The sequence below is a fragment of the Crinia signifera genome, chromosome 9 (assembly GCF_055691185.1).
Source record: "Crinia signifera chromosome 9, ASM5569118v1, whole genome shotgun sequence".
NCBI classification, from domain to species: Eukaryota; Metazoa; Chordata; class Amphibia; order Anura; family Myobatrachidae; genus Crinia; species Crinia signifera.
Window position 1 is genome coordinate 143,104,043 of NC_139225.1, and position 27,735 is coordinate 143,131,777.

The following is a 27,735-nucleotide window of genomic DNA, read 5'->3' on the forward strand; positions in this document are numbered from 1 at the left end:
GATTCTGTCTATCATTTCTCTATTGCATCCTAGAAAATGATAGACAGAATCTTATTGGTTGCTATGGGCAATGTCACCTCTTTTCATTTTTAAAATCTTTAGTAAATTTACCCGCTAGAGTCCAGTTATGTAATATTTAGCAGCATGGCATTCCTCATAGTGAGCAGGTATGGAAAAGACCTAAGTTAAAAGTAATATAACATATATTACCATACCTCCCGACTTTACAGGCAAGGCAGGAGGGAGGCCGTAGGCGCGCAACTGAAATTTTGGGGGCGCAGTCTAGTAGGAAGTGGGGGTGACCTATAGTTGCAGCACTCCTGAGAGGACACCAGTGGTGTAACTATTACTTATGCGCCCCATGCCGAAAATTTAGCCAGCCACCCCCCCCCCCCATAGGGTTAACAACCCCCCCCCAGTAGTGTTAACAAACCCCCCCCTCCCCATAGGGTTAACCCCCCCCCCCCCCCCCCGTGCGGCCAGTACCTCCTGACGCATCTGTCTTGCGGGTCCCGGCTCTCCCGGATCCTGCTGCTTATAAAATAAGGGACATTCGGAAAATGTCTGCCCCCATACTGCAGACCGTTTTAAGGTTGCTAGAGGAGACCGCCGCCTCCTCTAGCTCCCTCAAAAACTGTCTTTTTCCGAATGTCAGTTTTTTTTATAAGCAGCAGGAGCCGGGAGAGTCGGGACCCACAAGACAGAATCGCAGCCGGCAGCGGCTAACATAGCCCCGCAGCCCCCCCAGCGCCCACACTTTTTCAGCACCTCCCCTAAAATACTATTGTATATCACATTATCTAAACAGCAAAAGTTTTGCAACTCCAGATGGCGCCAGTGAGTCAGAAATGATCTTATAATACCAAATATTAAATAATAATATAGAGGGGAAAGTGCAAAAAATACTTCCTTTATGCACGGCGATCAAATTTCATATGCGGAGTATCTCTGTCAGGTGGTAAACTCCGGTATATGTAAAAGAAAGGCTCAAGATGGTGAAGCCAGTTTTAATACACATATACATACATAAACATAAAGTACAAATAAATGAAAAACAATGAATCCAGCAAAAAGCAACAAAATCCAGCAATCAAGAAGCCCAGTACAATTACCGAATATAGTATCAGAACTGGGTGTTAATCAGTTCATGAGCTTGGTATAATAGTCACCAGTCTGGTCCCGGGTAGCAGTCCTGGGTGTAGAATACCGAAGGTAAGTCCCTGGTGTCTCCTTGGGCTGGATCAAGAAAGGCTGCCACTTCACTCTGCCAACGCGTTTCGACCTTATAATGAAGAGGTCTTTCTCAAGGCTTGTGATGTGGCATGGGCAGCTCCTGTTTATATAGTGTATCCTTAATTGAAGAGATCAGCGGTGAACAAGCGTCCACCTGTCTTCCCCGCTGTCACCGCTGATCGCTTCCGGGTTTCAAGTTTGCGTCGCGTCACTTCCGGTATGTGGAACGCTGTTTGCGTTCCAACCAGCCGGAAACTCTACTTCCTGGTCCTCCGTGATGGAGCGTACCAGGGGTAACGCAATGATGGAAACTTGTCCTTATTGTTACCACTGATTTGGTATTATAATCTGTAATGGGGCGAGATGATATGCGGTGATCAGGTCATGAAATACAATGTTATATATCACCTATAATCGGCCCATAAAGTGCATATAAATAATATGTGCAAAAAAATGCAAAAATAAATAGATACATAATGAATTTAATATATGCATATGAAAAAATAAAATAAAATACTTTAAAATACATACTAATACATGTTAAAAAAGTTATATATAAAAAAAGTTACATATAAAAAATCAATAATTTAAAAGAGTGCGGTCTAAAAAATGGAATAGCACTGAGATTCAATTTATAAAAACCATTTTATCTCGAAGTCAGCGTTAAGACCACCTGGTTTAAGGGTTCCAAAATCATAGATACAACGCCTCTCTGCCTTGGCTAGAGCAGTACTCAGATTGCGTTGCCTATTGTCGGTCTTAACGCTTTTGATCGCAAGGAATCTTTTAATTCCAGTACTTGATCTATTATGGACTTCATTAAAATGCTGAGACAAAGCATGTGTGGCGAGCCCTTTTTTAATGTTACGTAAATGCTCGCCTATTCTGACCTTAAGTGGTCTTGAAGTGCGTCCAATATATACTAAATTACATGTGCATTCCATCATGTAGACCACACTCTTTGTGTTGCAAGTTAAAAAGTCCCTGAGTTCAAAGGATGTACCATTGATGGTAATATTATCGATTTTTTTGCTACCATCCCCTTTAACTTCCTTACATCCCGGGCAGGTCCCACACCGATGAAATCCTTTTGTAAGGATCCTACCCTCTTTCTTTTGAGGAGGGAGGGCACTTCTAACTAATTTGTTTTTAAGGTTGGGCGCTCTTTTATAGATAAATTGTGGTCTTTTGGGGATAATTTCCCCTATTATGGGGTCACGAAGTAAAATTTCCCAATGACGCCTAAAGGAATTTTCAATATATTTATATTGCGCAGAGTAGTTAGTAATGAAGGCCCACTCTGCTTTGTTGTTCTTTCTCGGTGCATCTGCCTCTACATTGTTAGCTCTAATTTCCAAAAGGGCTTTGCGATCAGTGTTATCTACCATGGTTCTGGCTTGTTGGATTGATCTATCTTTATAGCCACATTTTTTAAATTTCATTTCCAATTGGTCAGCTTGCATTTTATATATTTCATTTTCACTGCAATTTCTTTTAATCCTTTTGAGTTGGCCACCTGGAATTGAGTCTAACCAATTATTGTGGTGGCAACTCGTGGTCTCGATATAGGTGCCAGAATCCGTGGGTTTCGTGAAAGTTTTTGTGCATAAAACTCCGTTCTGGATAAAAATGGTAATGTCTAAAAAATCCACTGAAACTTCACTAATATTAAAAGAAAGGTCTATATTTAAAAGATTCGTGTTTAAATATGTACAGAAGGAAGACAGGGTTTCCCGTCCCCCCTTCCATAGGAACAGTATATCGTCTATATACCGTTTCCAGGATACCAGGTTCGCCCCAAAAGGGTTGTGGGACCAGATAAAATCCTGCTCCCACTTCCCCATGAAGATGTTAGCATAACTTGGGGCGAACCTGGTACCCATCGCCGTGCCGACCTTCTGAACATAAAAGGTCTCGTTGAACATAAAGTAATTGTTGCTAAGGATGAATTTAATACCTTCTATTAAAAACAGTTGTAACGGGGTGCCTAAAGTGCTTTTCAAAAGTGCTTCTGTGCAGGCCTCCACCCCAGCCTCATGCTGGATTATCGTGTATAACGATCTAACATCTGCGGTCACCAAGACGTATCCCTCCTCCCACTGGACCGTGGATAGGTAGTTCAACAAGTCTTTGGTGTCCTTCAGATGCGATGTATTTTCCAGAACCAAAGGCTGTAGGTGGAAGTCTATGAACTCCGATAAGTTTGCTGTGAGGGAGTTAACCCCTGACACAATAGGACGCCCTGGGGGATTCAGGGGGTCCTTGTGTACCTTAGGTAGAAGGTAAAGAACCGGAATAGCTGGTTCATCATTCAGTAAGTATTTTGCCTCTCTATTTAATAGGACACCCTCCCCTTCATATTTTTCTATCATCTTTTTTAATTTTTCTGAGATGGTTAGAGTGGGGTCAGATCTTAATTTATGATAAGTCGTCCTATCTTCCAAATGTTTTAACACTTCGGCTTCATATCTGGTTCTATCCATTATAACTATACCCCCTCCCTTATCACTGGGTTTAATAGTTATAAGATGATTCTCACTAAGGTTCTTCAATGCTGTCCTTTCTTTGAAAGTGAGATTGGATTTGAAGTCCTTTTGGGGTGCTTTTTTTATATCATCCTGAACTAGGGAACAAAACGTATCTATAAAGTTCCCCTTCATAAATGTAGGGCAGAAAATTGATTTGGGTCTAAAAGGAGTCTCATTAGGTCTAATGAGTTCCTCCTCATTGTTCATTGGTTCCTTGTTGAGAAAAAACTTTTTTAGGCACAATTTCCTTAGGAACTTGTGTACGTCCACAAATGTGGTGAATTTGTCTAAAGGGACGGATGGGGCATATTTGAGTCCTTTACCTAAAACAGCTGTCTCTATTTCGGTACCTAAAGAGGGTAGGATCCTTACAAAAGGATTTCATCGGTGTGGGACCTGCCCGGGATGTAAGGAAGTTAAAGGGGATGGTAGCAAAAAAATCGATAATATTACCATCAATGGTACATCCTTTGAACTCAGGGACTTTTTAACTTGCAACACAAAGAGTGTGGTCTACATGATGGAATGCACATGTAATTTAGTATATATTGGACGCACTTCAAGACCACTTAAGGTCAGAATAGGCGAGCATTTACGTAACATTAAAAAAGGGCTCGCCACACATGCTTTGTCTCAGCATTTTAATGAAGTCCATAATAGATCAAGTACTGGAATTAAAAGATTCCTTGCGATCAAAAGCGTTAAGACCGACAATAGGCAACGCAATCTGAGTACTGCTCTAGCCAAGGCAGAGATGCGTTGTATCTATGATTTTGGAACCCCTAAACCAGGTGGTCTTAACGCTGACTTCGAGATAAAATGGTTTTTATAAATTGAATCTCAGTGCTATTCCATTTTTTAGACCGCACTCTTTTAAATTATTGATTTTTTATATGTAACTTTTTTTATATATAACTTTTTTAACATGTATTAGTATGTATTTTAAAGTATTTTATTTTATTTTTTCATATGCATATATTAAATTCATTATGTATCTATTTATTTTTGCATTTTTTTGCACATATTATTTATATGCACTTTATGGGCCGATTATAGGTGATATATAACATTGTATTTCATGACCTGATCACCGCATATCATCTCGCCCCATTACAGATTATAATACCAAATCAGTGGTAACAATAAGGACAAGTTTCCATCATTGCGTTACCCCTGGTACGCTCCATCACGGAGGACCAGGAAGTAGAGTTTCCGGCTGGTTGGAACGCAAACAGCGTTCCACATACCGGAAGTGACGCGACGCAAACTTGAAACCCGGAAGCGATCAGCGGTGACAGCGGGGAAGACAGGTGGACGCTTGTTCACCGCTGATCTCTTCAATTAAGGATACACTATATAAACAGGAGCTGCCCATGCCACATCACAAGCCTTGAGAAAGACCTCTTCATTATAAGGTCGAAACGCGTTGGCAGAGTGAAGTGGCAGCCTTTCTTGATCCAGCCCAAGGAGACACCAGGGACTTACCTTCGGTATTCTACACCCAGGACTGCTACCCGGGACCAGACTGGTGACTATTATACCAAGCTCATGAACTGATTAACACCCAGTTCTGATACTATATTCGGTAATTGTACTGGGCTTCTTGATTGCTGGATTTTGTTGCTTTTTGCTGGATTCATTGTTTTTCATTTATTTGTACTTTATGTTTATGTATGTATATGTGTATTAAAACTGGCTTCACCATCTTGAGCCTTTCTTTTACATATACCGGAGTTTACCACCTGACAGAGATACTCCGCATATGAAATTTGATCGCCGTGCATAAAGGAAGTATTTTTTGCACTTTCCCCTCTATATTATTATTTAATATTTGGTATTATAAGATCATTTCTGACTCACTGGCGCCATCTGGAGTTGCAAAACTTTTGCTGTTTAGATATTTTGATTGTTGAAGGTTCCTGGGATACCTTTCTTTGTAATTTCTGTGGCGGCCTGGCGCAGAACTGTAATAGACACCACCCATTGTAACTATTGTATATCACATACCTATAGTTACAGTGTAGGAGATACAAAAATTTAGTTAGTCTCATTATACAAGTCTCAACATATCCGAATCCTAAATATGATATAATGTTAGATGCTTCAGGCTAAGTACAAACACCACTGAGAGAATTGCTGGGATTACACAGTAAAAAGATAATGAATATATATATATTTCACTACTACGATTTCCCACTGTCTGTAGTCTTGTAGATTGAGTCCAAGAGTATCAAAGCCTTATAAGCCATAGGTCCCTTGTAGGAGAACCAACTCGACCCACAGGAGAAGGTGCAGACAGAGCAGATTCACACATAAGGTCTTATGGCATCACTACGTGTACATTAGATAATCTGTGCTTTTTGTCATACATTGGGGGGTATTCAATCCCGGATTAAGACTGTCGGAACATCCCAAAATCGGAAAGTCCTGAAATCGTTGAAAACATCCGCAAATTGCTGGAAAGGGCCGTGAATTCGACAATCCGCGTCCGATTCTGACAAAACAGATCCGACTAAAAAAAGTCGGATCTGACAGCCTTCATTGCTGTCGTTAATCAGTGTAATGTTGGGGCTTGGGACTGACTGGCACCCCCCCCCTCGCGCGCTCCGGCACCCCCCCCATCATGCACCGGCAACCCCACCCCTTGCGCGCCGGCACCCCGCCCCCCCCCCCAATTACTATTACTGCGGCGGCGCAGCTGCACTGTGTATTGTGCGAGCCTGGCCGCTGGGTGGGGGGATTTGTGCGGGAGGGGGGTGTGCCACTGTGGGCAGCTGCCTGGGCCCCTCCAGAGTCCGGGCCCGGGACAGCTGTACCCCTGGCACCCCCCCTGTTGGCGGCCCTGGCCGCGGGCTATCCAATTAGCCCCAATAGCCGGCACTCAACAGGGAATAGCATAAACCAGGGGTGGCCAAACCTATCCTCAAGATCTACCAACGGTGCATGTTTTCCAGGCAATCTGTGGATCTATAGTAGGAATGAATGCAGCAGGTTTTAAAATGTGACAGTTAGTAATGACTACAGCTGTGCACCAGCTAGGTGATGTGGAAAACGTGGACCGTAGGTAGATCTCGAGGGCCGGTTTCGCCACCCCTGACATAAACCATCACACGAACCATAATCCTCAACTAACAAGCCCTTAAAGCTCAGCTAGTACATGGGTCTGGTAACCTCATCCCAGATCCCGCCTGTTATCGCCCGAAAACTGGAAAAAAATTCTCATGAAAAAACAGGCTTAGTTCTATAGCCGACGGTAACCATCTGGATAAACTGAGAAGAAACCTTTATTTTAGTGAGGAAAATTATTGTGGCTAATAGGATACCCCCCTTAATCCTCTGGTATGAGGCACTGGTCAGATCTAGGCATTTCGTGAGTCCATGCTTGGAACAACCAACATGTAGTTTTCTTGGACTCGATTACTGAAATAAAGGGTCCAAATTTGGCCCTAGCCCCGATGGTCGGGGTTTGCGCATTTCTGCGCATGTGCAAAACCCAACAGTGAATGGCTGCGGTGAGTTACACACTCACCAGGCCGTTCGCAGCGGGGAGGGATGTTCGGGGGCGGTGAAGGCGCTGGACCATGGGAACACCCACCATTTTATGGGAGTCCCCATGAAACCGCTGGGCGTTCCTACGGTTACGCGGATGAGCCGATGCCTGCTGGGGGCAGACTTTTATTTACGGTCGCCACGATGAAGACGGGGCGGGCAGCTGACATCCCGTGATGTCAGCCGCCTGCCCCGTCTTCATCGTGGCGACCGTAAATATAAATCTGCTTTCACGGACTATTATTTACGAAGGCGGGAGAAATCATTCAATGGTCGATGGTTTTTGAAATTTTTTTAGTATTTTTTAAAAATTATATTGTTAATAAAATTATACTCATCACATTCAATTCTAATGCAAATACGATATAAAAGAAAAATAAATAATACTGAAGAGCCGGTGCTGTGTTGTTGTGCTCGGCAGACCTTCGCCTGGTGCCTGGATGGGGAGGAGCTGGTTTTCTTCTATCAGCTAAAAGACGGCGTGTCCGAGGTGAGCCAAGCAGCGAGGGTCGCAGCGATGGCTGGCATGCCGGAAGAGCTCATCAGAAGGGGGGTGGAGGTAATGTACTTAGCACTAAGGACGGGGTACTGTAATAAATTATCTTTTTAGTTCTATGGTTTGCCTATTATCCCATGTTATTACGTACATGGGGCCTGATTCAGACCTGCTCGCTGGCTGTGAGTATTTGGAGTGAGGAGAGGATCGGCGACATGCAGCCGGCACCAGGGAACTCGCCAGACCGGCTGGGGCGTTAGATACCAAGTAAATAATATTGTGTAATAGTCTGGAATTTATGGAATTACACAGACAGAGCTGCGTAGGCTGGAATTCATTGTGGTCTCTTAATATCCCTTCTAATTAATGGGCAAAGCCGGACACATGTTTAAATAAGGTTTGATAATTGCCTTCATGTGCTCATTGTCAGTCAGCGATGGCCATGATGTATAATCTTGCATATAATCTTGTATGCCAAGTATAACAATGTAATTCAAGGGTGTAGCTACCATAGGTGCAGGGAGTGCAGCTGCTGTGGGGCCCAGAGCTGAGAGGGGCCACCTTCCCTGTCACAGTTACATGTGTTATATACAGGGGTGTAACTACCATAGGTGCAGGGGGTGCAGCTGCTATGGGACCCAGAGCTGAGAGGAGCCACCTTTCCTGTCACAGTTACATGTGTTATATACAGGGTGTAGCTACCATAGGTACAGGGAATGCAGCTGCTATGGGCCCAGAGCTGAGAAGGGCCACCTTCCCTGTCACAGTTACATGTGTTATATACAGGGTGTAGCTACCATAGGTACAGGGAGTGCAGCTGCTATGGGACCCAGAGCTGAGAGGAGCCACCTTCCCTGTCACAGTTACATGTGTTATATACAGGGGTGTAACTATCATAGGTGCAGGGAGTGCAGCTGCTATGGGGCCCAGAGCTGGGAGGGGCCACCTTCCCTGTCACAGTTACATGTGTTATATACAGGAGTGTAACTACCATAGGTGCAGGGAGTGCAGCTGCTATGGGGCCCAGAGCTGAGAGGGGCCACCTTCCCTGTCACAGTTACATGTGTTATATACAGGGGTGTTACTACCATAGGTGCAGGGAGTGCAGCTGCTATGGGGCCCAGAGCTAGGAGGGGCCACCTTCCCTGTCACAGTTACATGTGTTATATACAGGAGTGTAACTACCATAGGTGCAGGGAGTGCAGCTGCTATGGGGCCCAGAGCTGAGAGGGGCCACCTTCCCTGTCACAGTTACATGCGTTATATACAGGAGTGTAACTACCATAGGTGCAGGGAGTGCAGCTGCTATGGGGCCCAGAGCTGGGAGGGGCCACCTTCACTGTCACAGTTACATGTGTTATATACAGGGGTGTAGCCACCATAGGTGCAGCTGCTATGGGGCCCAGAGCTGAGAGGGGCCACCTTCCCTGTCACAGTTACATGTGTTATATACAGGGGTGTAACTACCATAGGTGCAGGGAGTGCAGCTGCTATGGGGCATAGAGCTGGGAGGGGCCACCTTCCCTGTCACAGTTACATGTGTTATATACAGGGGTGTAACTACCATAGGTGCAGGGAGTGCAGCTGCTATGGGGACCAGAGCTGAGAGGGGCCACCTTCCCTGTCACAGTTACATGTGTTATATACAGGGTGTAGCTACCATAGGTGCAGGGGGTGCAGCTGCTATGGGGCCAGAGCTGAGAGGGGCCACCTTCCCTGTCACAGTTACATGTGTTATATACAGGGGTGTAACTACCATAGGTGCAGGGAGTGCAGCTGCTGTGGGGCCCAGAGCTGAGAGGGGCCACCTTCCCTGTCACAGTTACATGTGTTATATACAGAGGTGTAGCTACCATAGGTGCAGGGAGTGCAGCTGCTATGGGGCCCAGAGCTGAGAGGGGCCACCTTCCCTGTCACAGTTACATGTGTTATATACAGGGTGTAGCTACCATAGGTGCAGGGAGTGCAGCTGCTATGGGGACCATAGCTGAGAGGGGCCACCTTCCCTGTCACAGTTACATGTGTTATATACAGGGTGTAGCTGACATAGGTGCAGGGGGTGCAGCTGCTGTGGGGCCCAGAGCTGAGAGGGGCCACCTTCCCTGTCACAGTTACATGTGTTATATACAGGGGTGTAGCTACCATAGGTGCCGGTAGTGCAGCTGTTATGGGGCCCAGAGCTGAGAGGGGCCACCTTCCCTGTCACAGTTACATGTGTTATATACAGGGTGTAGCTGACATAGGTGCAGGGGGTGCAGCTGCTATGGGCCCAGAGCTGGGAGAGGCCACCTTCCCTGTCACAGTTACATGTGTTATATACAGGGGTGTAGCTACCATAGGTGCAGGGAGTGCAGCTGCTATGGGGCCAGAGCTGAGAGGGGCCACCTTCCCTGTCACAGTTACATGTGTTATATACAGGGGTATAACTACCATAGGTGCAGGGAATGCAGCTGCTATGGGGCCCAGAGCTGAGAGGGGCCACCTTCCCAGTCACAGTTACATGTGTTATATACAGGAGTGTAGCTACCATAGGTGCAGGGGGTGCAGCTGTTATGGGGCCCAGAGCTGAGAGGAGCCACCTTCCCTGTCACAGGTACATGTGTTATATACAGGGGTGTAGCTACCATAGGTGCAGGGGGTGCAGCTGTTATGGGGCCCAGAGCTGAGAGGGGCCACCTTCCCTGTCACAGTTACATGTGTTATATACAGGGGGGTAGCTACCATAGGTGCAGGGAGTGCAGCTGCTATGGGGACCAGAGCTGAGAGGGGCCACCTTCCCTGTCACAGTTACATGTGTTATATACAGGGGTGGAGCTACCATAGATGCAGGGAGTGCAGCTGCTATGGGGCTCAGAGCTGAGAGGGGCCACCTTCCCTGTCACAGTTACATGTGTTATATACAGGGGTGTAGCTACCATAGGTGCAGGGAGTGCAGCTGCTATGGGGCCCAGAGCTGAGAGGGGCCACCTTCCCTGTCACAGTTACATGTGTTATATACAGGGTGTAGCTACCATGGGTGCAGGGAGTGCAGCTGCTATGGGGCCAGAGCTGAGAGGAGCCACCTTCCCTGTCACAGGTACATGTGTTATATACAGGGGTGTAGCTACCATAGGTGCAGGGGGTGCAGCTGTTATGGGGCCCAGAGCTGAGAGGGGCCACCTTCCCTGTCACAGTTACATGTGTTATATACAGGGGTGTAGCTACCATAGGTACAGGGAGTGCAGCTGCTATGGGTCCCAGAGCTGAGAGGAGCCACCTTCCCTGTCACAGTTACATGTGTTATATACAGGGGTGTAACTACCATAGGTGCAGGGAGTGCAGCTGCTATGGGGACCAGAGCTGAGAGGAGCCACCTTCCCTGTCACAGTTACATGTGTTATATACAGGGGTGTAACTACCATAGGTACAGGGAGTGCAGCTGCTATGGGTCCCAGAGCTGAGAGGAGCCACCTTCCCTGTCACAGGTACATGTGTTATATACAGGGGTGTAGCTACCATAGGTGCAGGGGGTGCAGCTGTTATGGGGCCCAGAGCTGAGAGGGGCCACCTTCCCTGTCACAGTTACATGTGTTATATACAGGGGTGTAGCTACCATAGGTGCAGGGGGTGCAGCTGTTATGGGGCCCAGAGCTGAGAGGGGCCACCTTCCCTGTCACAGTTACATGTGTTATATACAGGGGTGTAGCTACCATAGGTGCAGGGAGTGCAGCTGTTATGGGGCCCAGAGCTGAGAGGGGCCACCTTCCCTGTCACAGTTACATGTGTTATATACAGGGGTGTAGCTACCATAGGTGCAGGGAGTGCAGCTGCTATGGGTCCCAGAGCTGAGAGGGGCCACCTTCCCTGTCACAGTTACATGTGTTATATACAGGGGTGTAGCTACCATAGGTGCAGGGAGTGCAGCTGCTATGGGGCCCAGAGCTGAGAGGGGCCACCTTCCCTGTCACAGTTACATGTGTTATATACAGGGGTGTAGCTACCATAGGTGCAGGGAGTGCAGCTGCTATGGGTCCCAGAGCTGAGAGGGGCCACCTTCCCTGTCACAGTTACATGTGTTATATACAGGGTGTAGCTACCATAGGTGCAGGGGGTGCAGCTGCTATGGGTCCCAGAGCTGAGAGGAGCCACCTTCCCTGTTACAGGTACATGTGTTATATACAGGGGTGTAGCTACCATAGGTGCAGGGAGTGCAGCTGCTATGGGTCCCAGAGCTGAGAGGGGCCACCTTCCCTGTCACAGTTACATGTGTTATATACAGGGTGTAGCTACCATAGGTGCAGGGAGTGCAGCTGCTATGGGTCCCAGAGCTGAGAGGAGCCACCTTCCCTGTTACAGGTACATGTGTTATATACAGGGGTGTAGCTGACATAGGTGCAGGGGGTGCAGCTGCTGTGGGGCCCAGAGCTGAGAGGGGCCATTTTCCCTGTCACAATTACATGTTTTATATACATTTTTCACTGAGTGGTACATGGGGGGCCCCTAATAAAGCTTTGCTTTGGGGCCTACAAACATCTAGTTAAGGCACTGATATCTGTATTTAAGGTTTTAAGACCATCACTTTCTGTCATTTAAGTTAGGGATATAGAGAACTCATTTAATATAATCTGGGGCATTTGCCTGATTCTGTCATGCTTGTAGGTAAATCTTGGCTGGAAATAACCACAGGCGTATGGGCTGGCTGGTACTGGAATCTAGGAGCCTTGATGAGGTTACTGTACATGCCAGAGACCCTCGGACAGTAGCTAGATGTGACCACAGTGTAAAAGAAAGGGTACTTGTGTAGTTTCAGGGCTCGCCACACTACTTAAAATTAACTCCATGCCAACATGGATAGTGGAGGTATGAACTATCCATTTTGGCATGGAGTTAAGTTACTTTTTTGGACATATTTCGTGGCGAGCGTACAACCGGAAGTAGCACGGCGCCATGCTGGTGCCGTGAAACTAAACAAGTACCAAAGAAAGTCTTTATTGACCATAGCAGATAATAACAGTAGACTTTGGAAAGTGCTAAAGTATTGCAGGTAAACATAGAAGAAGATACCGTATATACTCGAGTATAAGTCGACCCAAATATAAGCCGTGGCGCCTAATTTTACAACAAAAAAACCTGGGAAAACTTATTGACTCAAGTGGGACCCTCACTCGAGTATAAGCCGAGGGGGGGCTTTTTCAGCATAAAAAATGTTCTGAAAAAGTAGGCTTATACTCGAGTATATATGGTATGCATTAGTAATAGATGGTAATAGCTGCAGTGTAGGAACAGTGATGAAGTCCAACAACATATAGCACACGTGGTAACTGGTGCAGTGTAGGAACACTGATTGAGTCCCTACCTTATATGGTGGTATGAAGATGAACTGGTGCAGTGTAAGAACACTGAAGGAGTCCAGAATGCAATATCAATGATACAGATGACTTGTCAGTGATGGGATACTGACCACTGTGAACCTGAAGAATACCAGGGAAGATTGGTCACGTTATGGAGGCACCGATGGTGGAGAACATCGACCAGACAATCACCAGGGAAGAAGAGATTTACTGATGCAGCACCAATGGTGATGGATATCAATGGTGGGCACCGATGGTGGTGTCTATTGATGAAGGATGCACCTCTAGCGATCATTTGTGATGATTGAACATCGATGGTGATGAGGGTAGGTGAAGAGCACACCAATAAGATTTAGGTGTCGATGGCGGAGTACTGATGGTGAGGAGTACTGATGGCGGAGCACCGATGGTGAGTAGTACCAATGGCGGAGCACCGATGATGCGAAGTACCAATGCGGAGCACCACTTGTGAGTAGTATTGATGACAGAGCACCGAGGGAGCCAGGCAGCTGCTTGCTGGAGATGACACAGAACCTGGAAGGAGCAGAATCCTCAGGGACAGGAACCTGAAAAGCATCTTAGAGCACAGAGAGACACCTTGCAGGTCAGGATGAGATCAGTAACACTTGCCCAGCATAGATATAGGGAGGAGTGGAAGCGGATTGGCTGGGAGTGGAGTGCAGCCGCGGAGACAATGGCACCAGGAGACTGCTGATGTAGTACACTGCGGGCTGAGCGGAACCAGCGCTGATAGAAGCTATGTCTGGAGTCAGGGCTGGCAACAGAAATCTTGGGGCCCGGTACACTGATATCTCTGGGGCCCCCTAACCACGCCCCCTTGAGCAGAATATTTTTAGTATACTGCATATTGAGGGGTGTTTGGGTAAGTACCCTAACAGGAATCCAGGCGGGTGCCTTTATAAACCATTTATAGGCACTTCACTGCTGCAGCTATGCTTACAGCTGTCAGAAGTTAGGGGCCCCTCACATGCTTGGGGCCCAGTACAGGTGTCCCCTTTGACCCCCCCTGTCGCCTGCCCTGTCTGGAGTGCAGTGCCAGTCTTCTCAGGCATCTGGATTGTAAATATGCCTGATACCAGGATCATGGCAGAGTCTTGCCTATGCCCAGCAGACTGATTGCATGTTGCCACTGTTAGTAGTTGTGAGCTGTGACTATGTTACCAATTCACTTGCTGCTTCTAGTGTTTGTACCTTTATATTATATTTCTTTTTATTCCCCATCTTATGAAACCAAACACTCTTTTCCCTTCAGATTACTGACTTTTCCCTTTGTACCGTAGGTTTCAGAACTGTTCCGCAGAGGCCAGGCCATACAGTGCCTCAACCAGGCGGCTAAGCAAGAGAAGCTGGAGAAGTAAGGCAGACGCTGCGTCTTATTATCCTTACACACGTCATACATACCATACTATTAACTTCCTTTGTCTTATTTTATAGATACAGTATGGGTCATTTTTACCTCAAGGTGTCCCTATTTTGACCCGATTCTGACACATTGGGGCGAGAAATCGGGTGAAAATTGTCAAATCGTATGGAGCTGGATATCGCAATAGCCACACTAAGGATTTGTCAGATCCTACAGCCCTTGCTGGGAACGCATACGATAAATCGTATGCAAAAGGACTGCCTACGATGCATTGTATGTGACCCTGCGCCCCCCCCGATGGGCATTTGGCGGGGTATCGCATGTGAGGAAGGCATGCGATACCTCGCACAAGTGTATGGGGGTCTTTCCAGGTGTCCATACACTTATCCGATATGGCCCTTACATAGAACGTCTGAACCCGTTGGGCCGATAAATTGTGTGAAAAGTGCTATAAGTGTGTTTTTACCTCCGGATCCGATCGCATTGAATTGTATCTGGAAATCGCCATGGCTGCCACAAGGATTTGTCGGATCCTGTGGAAGTCAGTGGCATCACATTCGATACATATGCTAAATGAGTGCACGGTCACATGGTCAATTACCTGCTAATAAACGTTAACCCACAGTACAAGTTCATCACACATTTGCGGCACCAGTAATCAGGACATTTAATGCAGAATTCCGTCTGAGTCTCCCTCAGGCTCGAACAAAAATAGCCCACAGGCTACTATGGATCAGATGTATCTAGTTTCAAAAAGTGTTAAAGTAATGTGATAAACAACCAGCCAATCAGCTCCTACCTGTCATTTTTCAAACCCAGCCTTTAACATGGCAGGTAGGAGCTGATTGGCTGGTTGTTTATCACTCTCCATTGTATTACTTTTTGAAGCTTGATACATCTGGCCCTATGTGCTCCATGTTCAGATGGTTTTAGCAGTTGGGGCGAGCTTGACAAATCCAGCAGCTTTGCAGACACCATAGACATGGAGGCTGCTATTATGGAGCTATGGCATTCGTCCCCGCACGTGGGATCAGACCGCATCCTTGGCTAGATAGTTGGTTTTGAATTGTTTGTTGGAGCCATTTGTCAAGTGCAGGAGATCTGCGTGACTTGATACATTCTGTCTGTGAGGGAATGTGTCGTTTTTGGTTTCGGTTGATGAAGTGGATACTAGTGTTACATGGTGAAAGCACAGAGTATATTACCAGCAGAGTAAGGGTCTTCTGCCAGTCGTGTCACAGCCCTGTGCAGCAGATGAAGGACATGAGGGGCCCTAGCCCCATGCTGCTGGTACCTCCATCTGGTGTCCTCCAATATGGCGCTGTCTGAGAGAACAGATGCACTGGAGCAGCTCTCGTACACATTTGGCTCGTTGCCTTCTCATTGTTCAGCAGCTGTTGGTGATTGCCGGTTAGTCTGCAGAGCCTGGGCACCATGCAGTCACCACTCACCACCTGACTGCGTGGTTTGGATCCAGGCTGCTATGTAATAGTCTCAGGGCAGGACAGCTGGGAGATGGATAAGAGTGTCAGCCCTAGGCTGTTGGTTACAGAGGCAAAGCAATATCTACTGTATGAAGGCAGGATTTGTATTTCTTGATAATGATGATTATGGACCACTTAAAGGCAGGGTTGCCGACTTTAAGATTCTCCTCTCCGGGAGAAGCCCGGAGAGGAGAGTTTCAGCAGCCGCTCAGGGGGCGGGGCTTACGAGTGACATCACTAAGCCCCGCCCCCATGTTGGTAAAGCAGCTTATTCAGTGATCTCCGTGGAGGGGGCGGGGCTAAAATGACGCGATTGTGTCGTTTTAGCTCCGCCCCCTCCTCTGAGACCCGAGGATTGCGGCATTTTAATGCCGCAATCCGGGGGTCAGCAGGGGTCCCCCCTGAATCCGGGAGGGTTGCCCACCCTTTCGGGGGCCGGGAGGGGGTACCCGATTTTCGGGAGACTCCCGGAAATTCCGGGAGGGTCGGAAAGGTAGTGTTACAGACTTTACATGAGTTTAAATCCCCCCCCCCCCTCCCTTTATACAGTCAGGTGTGGCCTTCTCCCTATGGCTCACTGACCTTTTCCAGATTTACTGTTCTGGTAGAGTCATGTCACCGAGTGACATTGCCGGGCCTAATCCCTACCTAAGCCCTCTTCCTCTACTGGTAGCATAATCATACCCCCTCCCCCCCCAGAACCTAATGTTAACCCTCCCATCCCACAGCCTGACCCTAATGTTGACTTTCTGACAAGTTAGCATTTAGAACAGCAGTTCTGTTAGCATTTCACATGTTGACTTTATGAAAATGTCGACATGTTGGCTGTTGACATTTCAACAATGTCGACATCATAACTGTTCGGTTATGTTGGCGACATTATGAAGGTTGGGCGGCCCAATGGCTACTCCCCGTTAGAGACGCATATTCTGGAGAGGGATAAATCATCTCTCTGTCCCTTTAAGCATTACAGATTGATCCTCTTATCTATCGCTAAGATCAGTCTGGATAATTCCTATTCTTCAGCATTTGGTGGCAGGATGTGTGTGCAGCCGGGAGTGGCAAGGAGAACATACATGCCTCTGATCTCGCGTTACTATAAATCATGAGCCGGGAGATTATGTTTCCAATTCTCCTACTAAAAATGACCTCCAGACCTTGGATCCTAGCATCACCTTCAGACTCAATTTGGGTCCTAATTCAGATCTGCTCACTAGGCAGCGTACACTCGCTGTTAGTAGAATCCTGTCTGAGTTATCAGGAGGGGTTCACTGCTGCTGCTTTCTGTTGTATTGTATCAATAGAGTTCAGATCTGTTCTCTTGCTGCTGTAACCCCCACATTTCTTCTCGCTCTCTAGTTTACATAGTTACCTCCCCTCCTGCATTCTGCAGGAGACTCCATGAAATAGCAGCAATCTCCCTCTCTCCCTTATTAGTCTAGCAATCTCCCTCATGTCACCTAGCCCACATTACACTGTTACATCATAGTGACCTCCCCTCCTGCATTCTGCAGGAGACTCCCTGAAATAGCAGCAATCTCCCTCTCTCCCTCATTAGTCTAGCAATCTCCCTCATGTCACCTAGCCCACATTACACTGTTACATCATAGTTACCTCCCCTCCTGCATTCTGCAGGGGACTCCGACATAGCAGCAATCTCCCTCTCTCCCTAATTAGTCTAGCAATCTCCCTCATGTCACCTAGCCCACATTACACTGGTACATCATAGTTACCTACCCTCCTGCATTCTGCAGGAGACTCCCTGACATAGCAGCAATCTCCCTCTCTCCCTCATTAGTCTAGCAATCTCCCTCATGTCACCTAGCCCACATTACACTGGTACATCATAGTTACCTACCCTCCTGCATTCTGCAGGAGACTCCATGAAATAGCAGCAATCTCCCTATCTCCCTCATTAGTCTAGCAATCTCCCTCATGTCACCTAGCCCACATTACACTGGTACATCATAGTTACCTACCCTCCTGCATTCTGCAGGAGACTCCATGAAATAGCAGCAATCTCCCTATCTCCCTCATTAGTCTAGCAATCTCCCTCATTTCACCTAGCCCACATTACACTGTTACATTTTTGGAGAAAAAAGTAATGAGAGACAGATACATTTACATTGAATCATCTGCACCATTTCCCAGCACGTTACCAAGTATAGTAGCTCTTACTATCTGCTTTGGGCCTCATCTACATTTGGATCTAAGTCATTTTGAAAGATTCCCCTCAGATGTAGCAGTACACACCCACGCTTCTAGGTGCCACGTTCACAATCTCTTTTCACAATCTCTCCATATATGGAACTAGACACGCCCTTTGGGTGGACCATGACACGCCCCCTTCATGGGGCGCCGTGCAAAATTCTACAACCAACTATAATCTCCCTGAAACTAGTTTTCAAAAGTAGGCAAGTATGCTCTAGTTAGTATCTATGCTGGCATTTCCTCCTGTAGATCACACCCCTCTTACACCCTTTTCTCTCTCTCCTCTCAGGTGCCAGAAACTGGTTTCCCGCTTCCTCAGTCTAGATCTTGAAGATCCACAGATCGACCTACAGACATATTTGTCCGACGAGGTCCTACCCTTCTCCTCCATATTATAAACTTTCTTATAATGTTACTTTAAAAAGTTATCAAACTCCTATAATATGTGATGGATTTATAAAGGAGCCTGCCACATAACAATGATAGCCAAAAAGAGAGTGAATAAATTGCTCACATTTATTCCTGATGTAAGAAGAGTCGTTTACTGCGAAAATTCTCCGCCGATAGACGCGCCATTTCCATGTTACCACCATAATATTCCCATGCATCCTCTGCACATTGCGCTAGGTTTTTAGTGTGAAATAGAGGAAAACTCTGGTCCCCACCCCCCTGCATTCCATATGCAGGAGGTGGGGACCCGCTCATTAAATATTCACTGCATGGTGTGGGTCCTGCTCGTTCCATATGCAGGGGGCAGGAACCCGCTCATTAAATATTCACTGCGCTGAATCCCGCTCATTAGATATGCACAGAGCGGGACCTCAGTGCTCACTGCTATCTGTCAGCCAGCGGGGGGTGGGGGGTGCACCAAACTTTTTCTATAAACTATTTCACCACAACTGTTTTCTATGGGTGAAAGGTTCAATGTGAAAGGTACAAAAAGAGTCGAATTATACTCACCGATAATTCCTTTTTCTTCCTAGAGATCCCATGGCAGCCATAACACTGGGATGTTCCCTTCCCCCATAGAATTAGACAGGATAATTTTTCTCTAGGACCGCCCACCTTGGGGTATAATAGCCTCCTCTTCCCCCTCCTCCATGTCTTTTCTTGTCTCCGAATATGTCCTGGAGAAAAATACATAACATAGGGAGGGCAAACCAGTGGCTGCCATGGGATCTCTAGGAAGAAAAAGGAATTATCGGTGAGTATAATTCGACTCTTTCTTCTACGATCCCCATGGCAGCCATAACACTGGGACATACCCAAGTAAACACACGGGAGGGCTAGATACTGCATGAAATATTTTATATATATATATATATATATATAGTTATTCACCCGTAAGGGCTTCTTGCAACACATGCGTCCCAAAGTGGGCAGTAGAAACGTTGAGTGAATAATGGTTTGAGAAAGTATGAATTGAGGACCATGTTGCTGCCTTACAGATCTCAGCTGTTGACGCCTTCGCCTTATTCGCCCATGAGGTAGACACTGCCCGGGTAGAGTGTGCCTGTACTATGGAAGGTGGTGCTTTGCCTTCTTTCTTATAAGCGAATAAGATGGTCTCTCTAATCCACCGAGATATGGTCTGCTTCACAGGTGCTTTACCCTTTTTTATTCCTTCCGGAATCACAAACAGGTGCTTAGTTAACCTGAAAGGCTTTGTTCTCTCCAGATACAACGTTATCCCTCTCACTAGGTCTAACGTGTGCCACGCCTCTTCTTCTCTACCTTTAGGCTGAGGATAGAAATCAGGTAAGGTTATTTCCTGGTTCAGATGAAAAGCTGACACTACTTTGGGAACGAAGTCTGGATGTGTCCGTAATACTACCCTATTAGGGAAGATTATCAAATATGGCTCCTCCATCCACAGTGCCTGAAGCTCACTGACCCGTCGTGCTGAAGTCACAGCTACTAGGAATACCACTTTCCAAGTTAGATATTTTAGCGGGCAATCTTCAAGCGGTTCAAAAGGATCCTTTGTTAAGACCGTCAGAAGCAGGTTTAGATCCCAGGGGGCGACAATTGATTTTATCGGTGGCCTGATCCTCTTCATCGCCCTGCCGAACCTTTTAACAATTCTTTCTTCTGCTAGAGGCCTGTCCAGTAACACACTTAATGCCGATATCTGCGCCTTAATCGTCGCTGTGGCCAAACCCATCTGGAAACCTTCAAACAAGAACTGTAATACTTGGTCAGTAGGAATGTCCATACAGTTATCTTTGAACCGTCCCCAACTGATAAACTTATACCAGGTTTTATAGTAGGCTTCTGACGAAACTTTCTTCCTGGCTCTCAGCATCATTTCAATTACTTGGGGTGACAAATTGTGTCTCTTCAGAATCTGCCGCTCAATTTCCACGCCTCTAGTTGTAAACTCGCCGGCTCTGGATGTAGCATAGGTCCCTGATGAAGAAGGTCCCGCCTGCTGGGCAGTTGCCACGGTCCTTGTATTGCCATCCTCAAGACATTGGAAAACCAGGCTCTTCTTGGCCAATGTGGAAGAATTATCAGCACTATTACTTGATCTTCCCTGATCTTTTTCAATACCTTGGATATCATTGGGAATGGCGGGAACAGGTATCCCAGTTTGAATACCCACTTGATTGAGAAAGTGTCTAACATCTTCGCCTGTGGATGATAATACTTTGCGTAGAATTCGCTCACCTTTCTGTTCAAATAGGTGGCCATCAGGTCCACTTCTGGTGTTCCAAAGATTCTTGTTATCTGCAGAAAGACCTCGCTGTTCAACTCCCATTCTCCTGGCAATACAGTCTTGCGACTCAGGTAGTCTGCTATGACATTTTTCTTGCCTGGAATATAAGTTGCCGAGATTGACCTTAGGTTGTTCTCCGACCACTTCATAATTTCTTCCGACATCCTCATCAGTTTCAGGCTTCTGGTCCCGCCTTGATGGTTTATGTGAGCGACTACAGTCACGTTGTCGGACATAATCTTCAGATGTGTGCCCCGAATCTTGGGTTTTAGCTGACACATAGCTTCCCAGACTGCCTGTAGTTCTCTGAGATTGGAAGAGTTCCTTGCTTCTTCTTTGGACCAAGTTCCCTGGACCGACATATTTTTGAGGTGACCTCCCCACCCCACTAAGCTGGCGTCCGTGGTCAGGACCAGGAACTGTGGGTTCTCCAAACTTGAAGTCTTGTTTTCCAAGTCTTGGATCCACCAACCAAGGGATTGCTTCACCTGGCTCGATAACTTTATCATATGCTGGTCCCTTAGTCTTCTTTTTAGTAAGGGCAGAAGAAACCACTGAAGCTGTCTCGAATTCCACTGTGCCCACGGAATGACTTTTATACAGGAGACCATCATTCCTAATAACTGTACTGCTTTTATTAGGGGAATTTTCTTTCCTTGCAGGATTTCCAGAATTAGCTCCCTTATTTTCATGCACCTCTCGAGAGATAGGGCTACAGAATAATTTCTGGTATCTATCCTTACCCCCAAAAAAAGAATATTTCTGGTTGGGGTCAATTGGCTTTTGTCTCTGTTTATGACCCATCCGTGGCTTTGCAGTGTCTCTGTGACCAGGTTCAGGCTTTGCTTCAGCTCGTCCACTGAGCTCCCAGCGATCAATAAGTCGTCCAAGTATGGCCAGATCTGGACCTTCTGCTTTCTCATTTCCGCTACCAGCGTAATCAAGACTTTGGTGAAGACTCTTGGGGATGTTCTCAACCCAAACGGGAGGCACGTGAATTGGAGATGCTGACCAGCCGCATAAAATCTTAGGAACCTTCTGTGTTCCGTACAAATCGGGATATGGTAATAAGCGTCTTTGAGATCGATTGACGCTAAGTACTCGCCCTGTCTTATGCCCGTCACTATGGATGATAGACACTCCATGCGAAACTTTATTTTCTTGATAAAACAGTTCAGGTCCCTGAGATCCAGGATCGTCCTGAAACCTCCACTGCTCTTTTCTACTAAGAATAGGCTGGAGTAGAATCCCTTCTTGTGGTAAATCTTGGGTACCAACTCGATCGCTCCCTGCTTCAGTAGTTGACTTATCTTGGAGCATAAAGCTGACCTTTTTTCTTTTTCTATAGGTACTCTGGACGTCAGGAATCTGTTCTGTTGTGGAATTTCCATAAACTCGATATGATAACCCTGTTGGATTATCCTCAGTACCCATCTGTCGGATATGGTACTCTCCCATTGGCTTCTGAATTGGAGGAGTCTGGCCCCTATCACTGCCTCTTGGGCATAGTCATGATCTTCCTCTGTCAGGTTGGAAGCGTCCTCGAAAGGGCTGGCGGAAGGCTTGCCGTGAAGTGCTTGCTCCACCTCTCCTATAGTAGGGCCTACCAGGCCTATAACTCTTAGATTCCCTATATGATTGCTTGGTTGTGGTGGGGTACGGGAAGCGACTCTTCCTGTCCTGCGGGAGACGTACAGATTTTCCTCCTGACAGTCTCTGTATCATTGCGTCCAGGTTTGAGCCGAAAAGAAATTTCCCTTCAAACTGCAGAGTGGTCAGCTTGTTCTTGGAATTCGCGTCAGCGCTCCAGGGTTTTAGCCACAGGGCCCTCCTAGCGGTTACCCCTGCTGCCATAGTCTTCGCCGCAAAGGCCACTGAATCCAGGGAGGCCTCGCACAGGTAATCTATGGATTTTTGCATCACCTCCAAACTTTTCAATATATAATGTTTAGATATTCTTTCCTCTATATCTGTCTGTAGGTTAGTCGCCCACAGTCTCAGGGCCCTGGACACCGACGCGACTGCTACCGTAGCTTTAAGAGACCCAGCTGAGGCCGTATGAACTTTCCTAAGTCCGTTCTCAATTTTTCTATCCATTGAGTCCTTGAATGCTGCTGCGTCCTCCACCGGGATAGTAGACTTGGAGGTCAGCTCCGCTACAGCAGCGTCCACCTTCGGGATAGAACACCATCCCAGGAACTCATCATCCTTATACGGATACATCTTTTCAATACGATTTCCCAGAGTCAGTTTCTTATCCATATTCGTCCATTCCTTGGAAATGGTTTCCCTGACCATCTTGTGAACCGGGAACGTTCTCCCTTTCTTCTCCCTATCTTCGAATAGGGGGTTCTTCTCTGACGTGCCTGGTTCTTCCTTATAATTCATTGCTTTATAAATGTTTTTTAATACATTTTCCACCAACTCCAAATTAAAAGATCTTACATCTTCAACTTCACCTTCATCTGTAGAATCCTTCCTATCACCCTCTATCTCTTCAGCTGTATCCTCCTCCTGGCTAAACTCTGCCTGGGTTCTGGATCTTTTCTGTGTCTGTGACTGAGCAAACTCCTGCTTTGACACAAAGGATTCTTTCATCCAGTCCATGAGTTCTCTAAGAACATCTGACTTCTTTTCTTTCTTCTCTAATCTGTCCTGTCTGGTCTCACATTCTCCACATAGAGACTTCTTCTGGGCAGATGCAAACGACTTGTCACATGACATGCAATTAGTCTGTATAAATTTCTTTTTGGCTGTTCTCTTCTTAGGAATAGCAGGTACATCCTCATCCTGTTCTATAGGCACACTACAAAAAAGAAATTACTAAGTACTATTCTGTAGTAAAACGCTACAAATAAAACAACTAATGCCCACAAAAACCAAGGGCTTACCTCTGAGGGGCATTATCCGGCTTATGGGGAGAAGGCTCATCCATGATGTAACAGCAGTCAGACAGCCAGGCACTGAGATCAGTGTAAGGCACGCTGTCCATCTGCGCCTTTAAATATGGCGCCTTAACACTCAGTTCCCTGGTTCACCTTCACTCAGGATGGCCAAGCGGAACCAATATGCTTCCCCTTGTTTCCGTGGGGAAGCATTTACCGCCCGTCCCCCCCGGCGTTTCAGGCGGAAGTGACGCGCGCGCACACTTCCGCCCCTTCTGCCTGATGTATCCGGAGCGTGCAGACGCGGCTTCCAGCCGGTCTGCCCCACTCCACGTGGAGCGCATGCCAGCTTCACCATGCCGCAAGGATCCCGCTGGCGTCCTGTGTTCATCTCACTACAGGTACCTCCGCTCAGACGTGGGACTGTCACCATTATTCACATCGCGTATACAGGCAGGAACCATTGCACTAACATAGCTAAAGCTAGTTAGGCACCTCTTCTCCCCGGGGAGCCACCCCTTCAGCTCCATGCTGCATGAGGTAACCCTGCTTAAACAAAACATAACAGCCTACTCTGTCCTAACTCTAACGGAGACAGGAAAAAAGACATGGAGGAGGGGGAAGAGGAGGCTATTATACCCCAAGGTGGGCGGTCCTAGAGAAAAATTATCCTGTCTAATTCTATGGGGGAAGGGAACATCCCAGTGTTATGGCTGCCATGGGGATCGTAGAAGAAATAGTAATTAAACTGTAATGAACCGTTTACAACATGTGATGTGAAAGGGGTTTAACTTGCTTTGACCCATTTTAAGAAATGTTTTAAATAGAATAGAATCAACTTTATTGGCCATGTGTGCTTGCGCACACTAGGAATTTTTTGTGGATATACAGTGCAGCATCAAGCAATGATGAAGGGGGGGGGGGGGCAATTACATACATTACATTGAGAGATTACATGCGGGAACCACATGCCCGCCGAGCAGCACAGCGCCTAGGCAGCCATCAGCTGCGCCACTGGTCGTTGCAGCAGCCAGGTAGGTAACGTTATAAGCAGGGACAGTACAGTATCACACAGGGAACACATACCCCCCGAGCTGCACAGCGCCTAGGCAGCCATCCATAATACAGGCTAAGCAGGTTTTGCGGTGTGAAAACAGCATCAATCAGATATTACCACCAGACAGTCAGATTGTGTCTACTCCACCTGTGGACTTCACATCCGGAACCTTAAGCCCCGTACACACGGGCAATATCTGCTAGCCTGCATGCTGAGCAATGAAGGCTAGGGAAATCACCCTTGTGCTTATTGCTGGCGATCTGGGCTGACCAGTGTTCTCTGGTTAGAACACTGGCGATCTGACTAGATCTTGACTACATGAAAGGTCAGCAGGTAAAAGAAGTCGACATAAAAAAGGTAGACACGTTAAAAGATTGACATAATTTGCAAATTTTGACTGTTGACATGGACCCATAATTAGTGTAACGGGTACCCTCACATGGCTGGCTTCACTCTGTATTCTTCGGGCTTGGCAAAGTATTATATTTTCTGTATATGCCGACATGGATGGTGAAGTCGATTTAAAAAAAAAAAAGAACACAAAAGACTCATCCCCACTGCTGCCGCCGCTGCTGCTGCTGCCCGCCAGTCCCCACCACTGCCACCGCCGCCACCTCATGGCCCCTGGTGCTGGTCTTGACCCTCGTCGTGGGACCGGGGCATGCGCAGTAGCTTCTTCGGTACTGTGCATACGCTGGCCCACCGCCTCTATGTGCTGCAGTCCATAGCAGCATATTCAAAGTCCTGGGTCTGGCACAGAACCCATTTTTATGGTCTGCTGCTCAGCAGCCCATAGAGGCATCCCGGAGGGAGGGAACACCTCCCAATGGGACTGGCAGGTCGGACTTCCAATAGGAAGTCACTGCCAGTCACAGTGAAGCCAGTGCAGTCTCACAGACTACAACTGGCTAAACTACAGTGGCAGATTTTAACTGGGGGGGGGGCTGCAGCCCTACAGCCCATAGGTAAAAACCACCACTGCTATTGACTATATAGACACTGTAGATCTATCAATTGTAACCAGTACAAATAGGATCCTATGGAGACTTCTATTCTGGAAAGGAATTGGCTACAACAGTGCTGAGCAAACCTGAAACCAGCAGCCTTACTTCAAGGGAAGCTGTATGATATTTTCATACGTTGCATGGTAACCCCAATTCTCTAAGACACACAGACACATACAGCAGAGCCCAGACCTTCCTTGGCATCAGCTGACACTTTGTCAGCGACCAATCATTTAAAGCTGCAGTGACAGCAGGGGACACTGAGGAGAAACAGGTGCACACATTCCCCCTGGGGCAAGGTTCCCTCCGCTGCTGTACCCTTCTCACTGCACACTCAGTGACTCCTCAGTCAGACACGTATTAGCTATGACATGGTAACATATAAACAGTTAGCAGTGCTACTGTATCTCAGATCTGCTGCATGTTGTATCGCAGGACTCTCTGGCTGTGCCCATACTGTGCCCTTGTTATAATGTTAGCAGCATTACATCTCTTCTATACTACAGAGACATTTGTATAATAGCACCGCTAACAGCATTCATAAATATATTCAGGAGTGTCTGAGAATGGAAAGTACTTCTGAGTGTCCGTGGGTGTGGGTGTTTATGCTCTGCAGGCTTTCTGTCAGAGATACAGATGAGGAACGCTGCCACCGGCATTCTTGGCTGCAGATCAAATGTAGGCACACTATGATTCATTTCAGTTCCCCTGCACTGCTGGGGATAAACCGACTCCAGGCTAAGGAAATATTATAAATTAGGAAGAGATGAGGATACACAAAGGTGGCTGCTGCAATCAACTGTTCTCGCCTTTGTCTCCTTCCCGGCACCCATGGAGTGGTCCACTGTCCTCCATCTGAGGTCTATCCCTTCACTAGCTGCAGTGGGAGCTGCTGGGTCCTGCGGTACATGCTCTAGCTCCATCTGTGCATGGGACAGACCTTAGTGCTGGTCTGGCCAAACTGATCCTCGAGATCTACCAACAGCTCACATTTCCCAGACCACCTAGATGGTGCACAGGTGCAGTCATTACTAACTGTCAAATTTCTCAGACCACCTAGCTTCTGCACAGGTACAGTTATTACTAACTGTCACATTTCCCAGAACCCCTACCCTGTGCACTAACTCACATTTCTCAGACCACCTAGCTGGTGCAGAGGTGCAGTCATTACTAACTGTCACATTTCACAAACCACCTAGCTGGTGCACAGGTGTAGTCATCACATTTCCCAGATCACCTATCTGGTGCACAACTGTAGTCATTACTAATTGTCACATTTCCCAGACCTCCTAGCTGGTGCACAGGTGTAGTCATTACTAACTGTCACATTTCCCAGATCACCTATCTGGTGCACAACTGTAGTCATTACTAATTGTCACATTTCCCAGATCACCTATCTGGTGCACAACTGTAGTCATTACTAATTGTCACATTTCCCATACCTCCTAGCTGGTGCACAGGTGTAGTCATTACTAACTCACATTTCCCTGACAACCTAGCTGGTGCAGAGGTGCAGTCATTACTAACTGTCACATTTCCCAGACCACCTAGCTGGTGCACAGGTGTAGTCATTACTAACTGTCACTTTTCCCAGATCACCTAGCTGGTACAGAGGTGCAGTCATTACTAACTGTCACATTTCCCAAACCACCTAGCTGGTGCACAGGGGTAGTTATTACTAACTGTCACATTTCGCAGACCACCTAGCTGGTGCACAGGTGTAGTCATCACTAACTCACATTTCCCAGATCACCTAGCTGGTGCAGAGGGGCAGTCATTACTAACTGTCACATACATTTCTCAGACCACCTAGCTGGTGCACAGCTGCAGACATTACTAACTGTCACATTCCCCA

The 27,735-nt window shown here is 46.9% G+C and overlaps 1 protein-coding gene across 5 annotated transcripts in view; it reads left to right on the plus strand.

The window, feature by feature from the left end:
• Nucleotides 1–18,734, plus strand: part of MSH5 (mutS homolog 5) — a 77,794-nt gene extending 59,060 nt beyond the window's left edge. For all 5 annotated transcript variants that reach the window (XM_083160060.1, XM_083160064.1, XM_083160063.1 and 2 more), the window contains 3 exons: nt 7,732–7,869; nt 14,438–14,511; nt 18,505–18,734. In XM_083160060.1, coding sequence (XP_083016186.1) covers nt 7,732–7,869; nt 14,438–14,511; nt 18,505–18,613 — 321 coding nt within the window. In that variant the 3' untranslated portion in view covers nt 18,614–18,734. The remainder of the gene's footprint in view (nt 1–7,731; nt 7,870–14,437; nt 14,512–18,504) is intronic.
• Nucleotides 18,735–27,735: the final 9,001 nt, after the last annotated feature.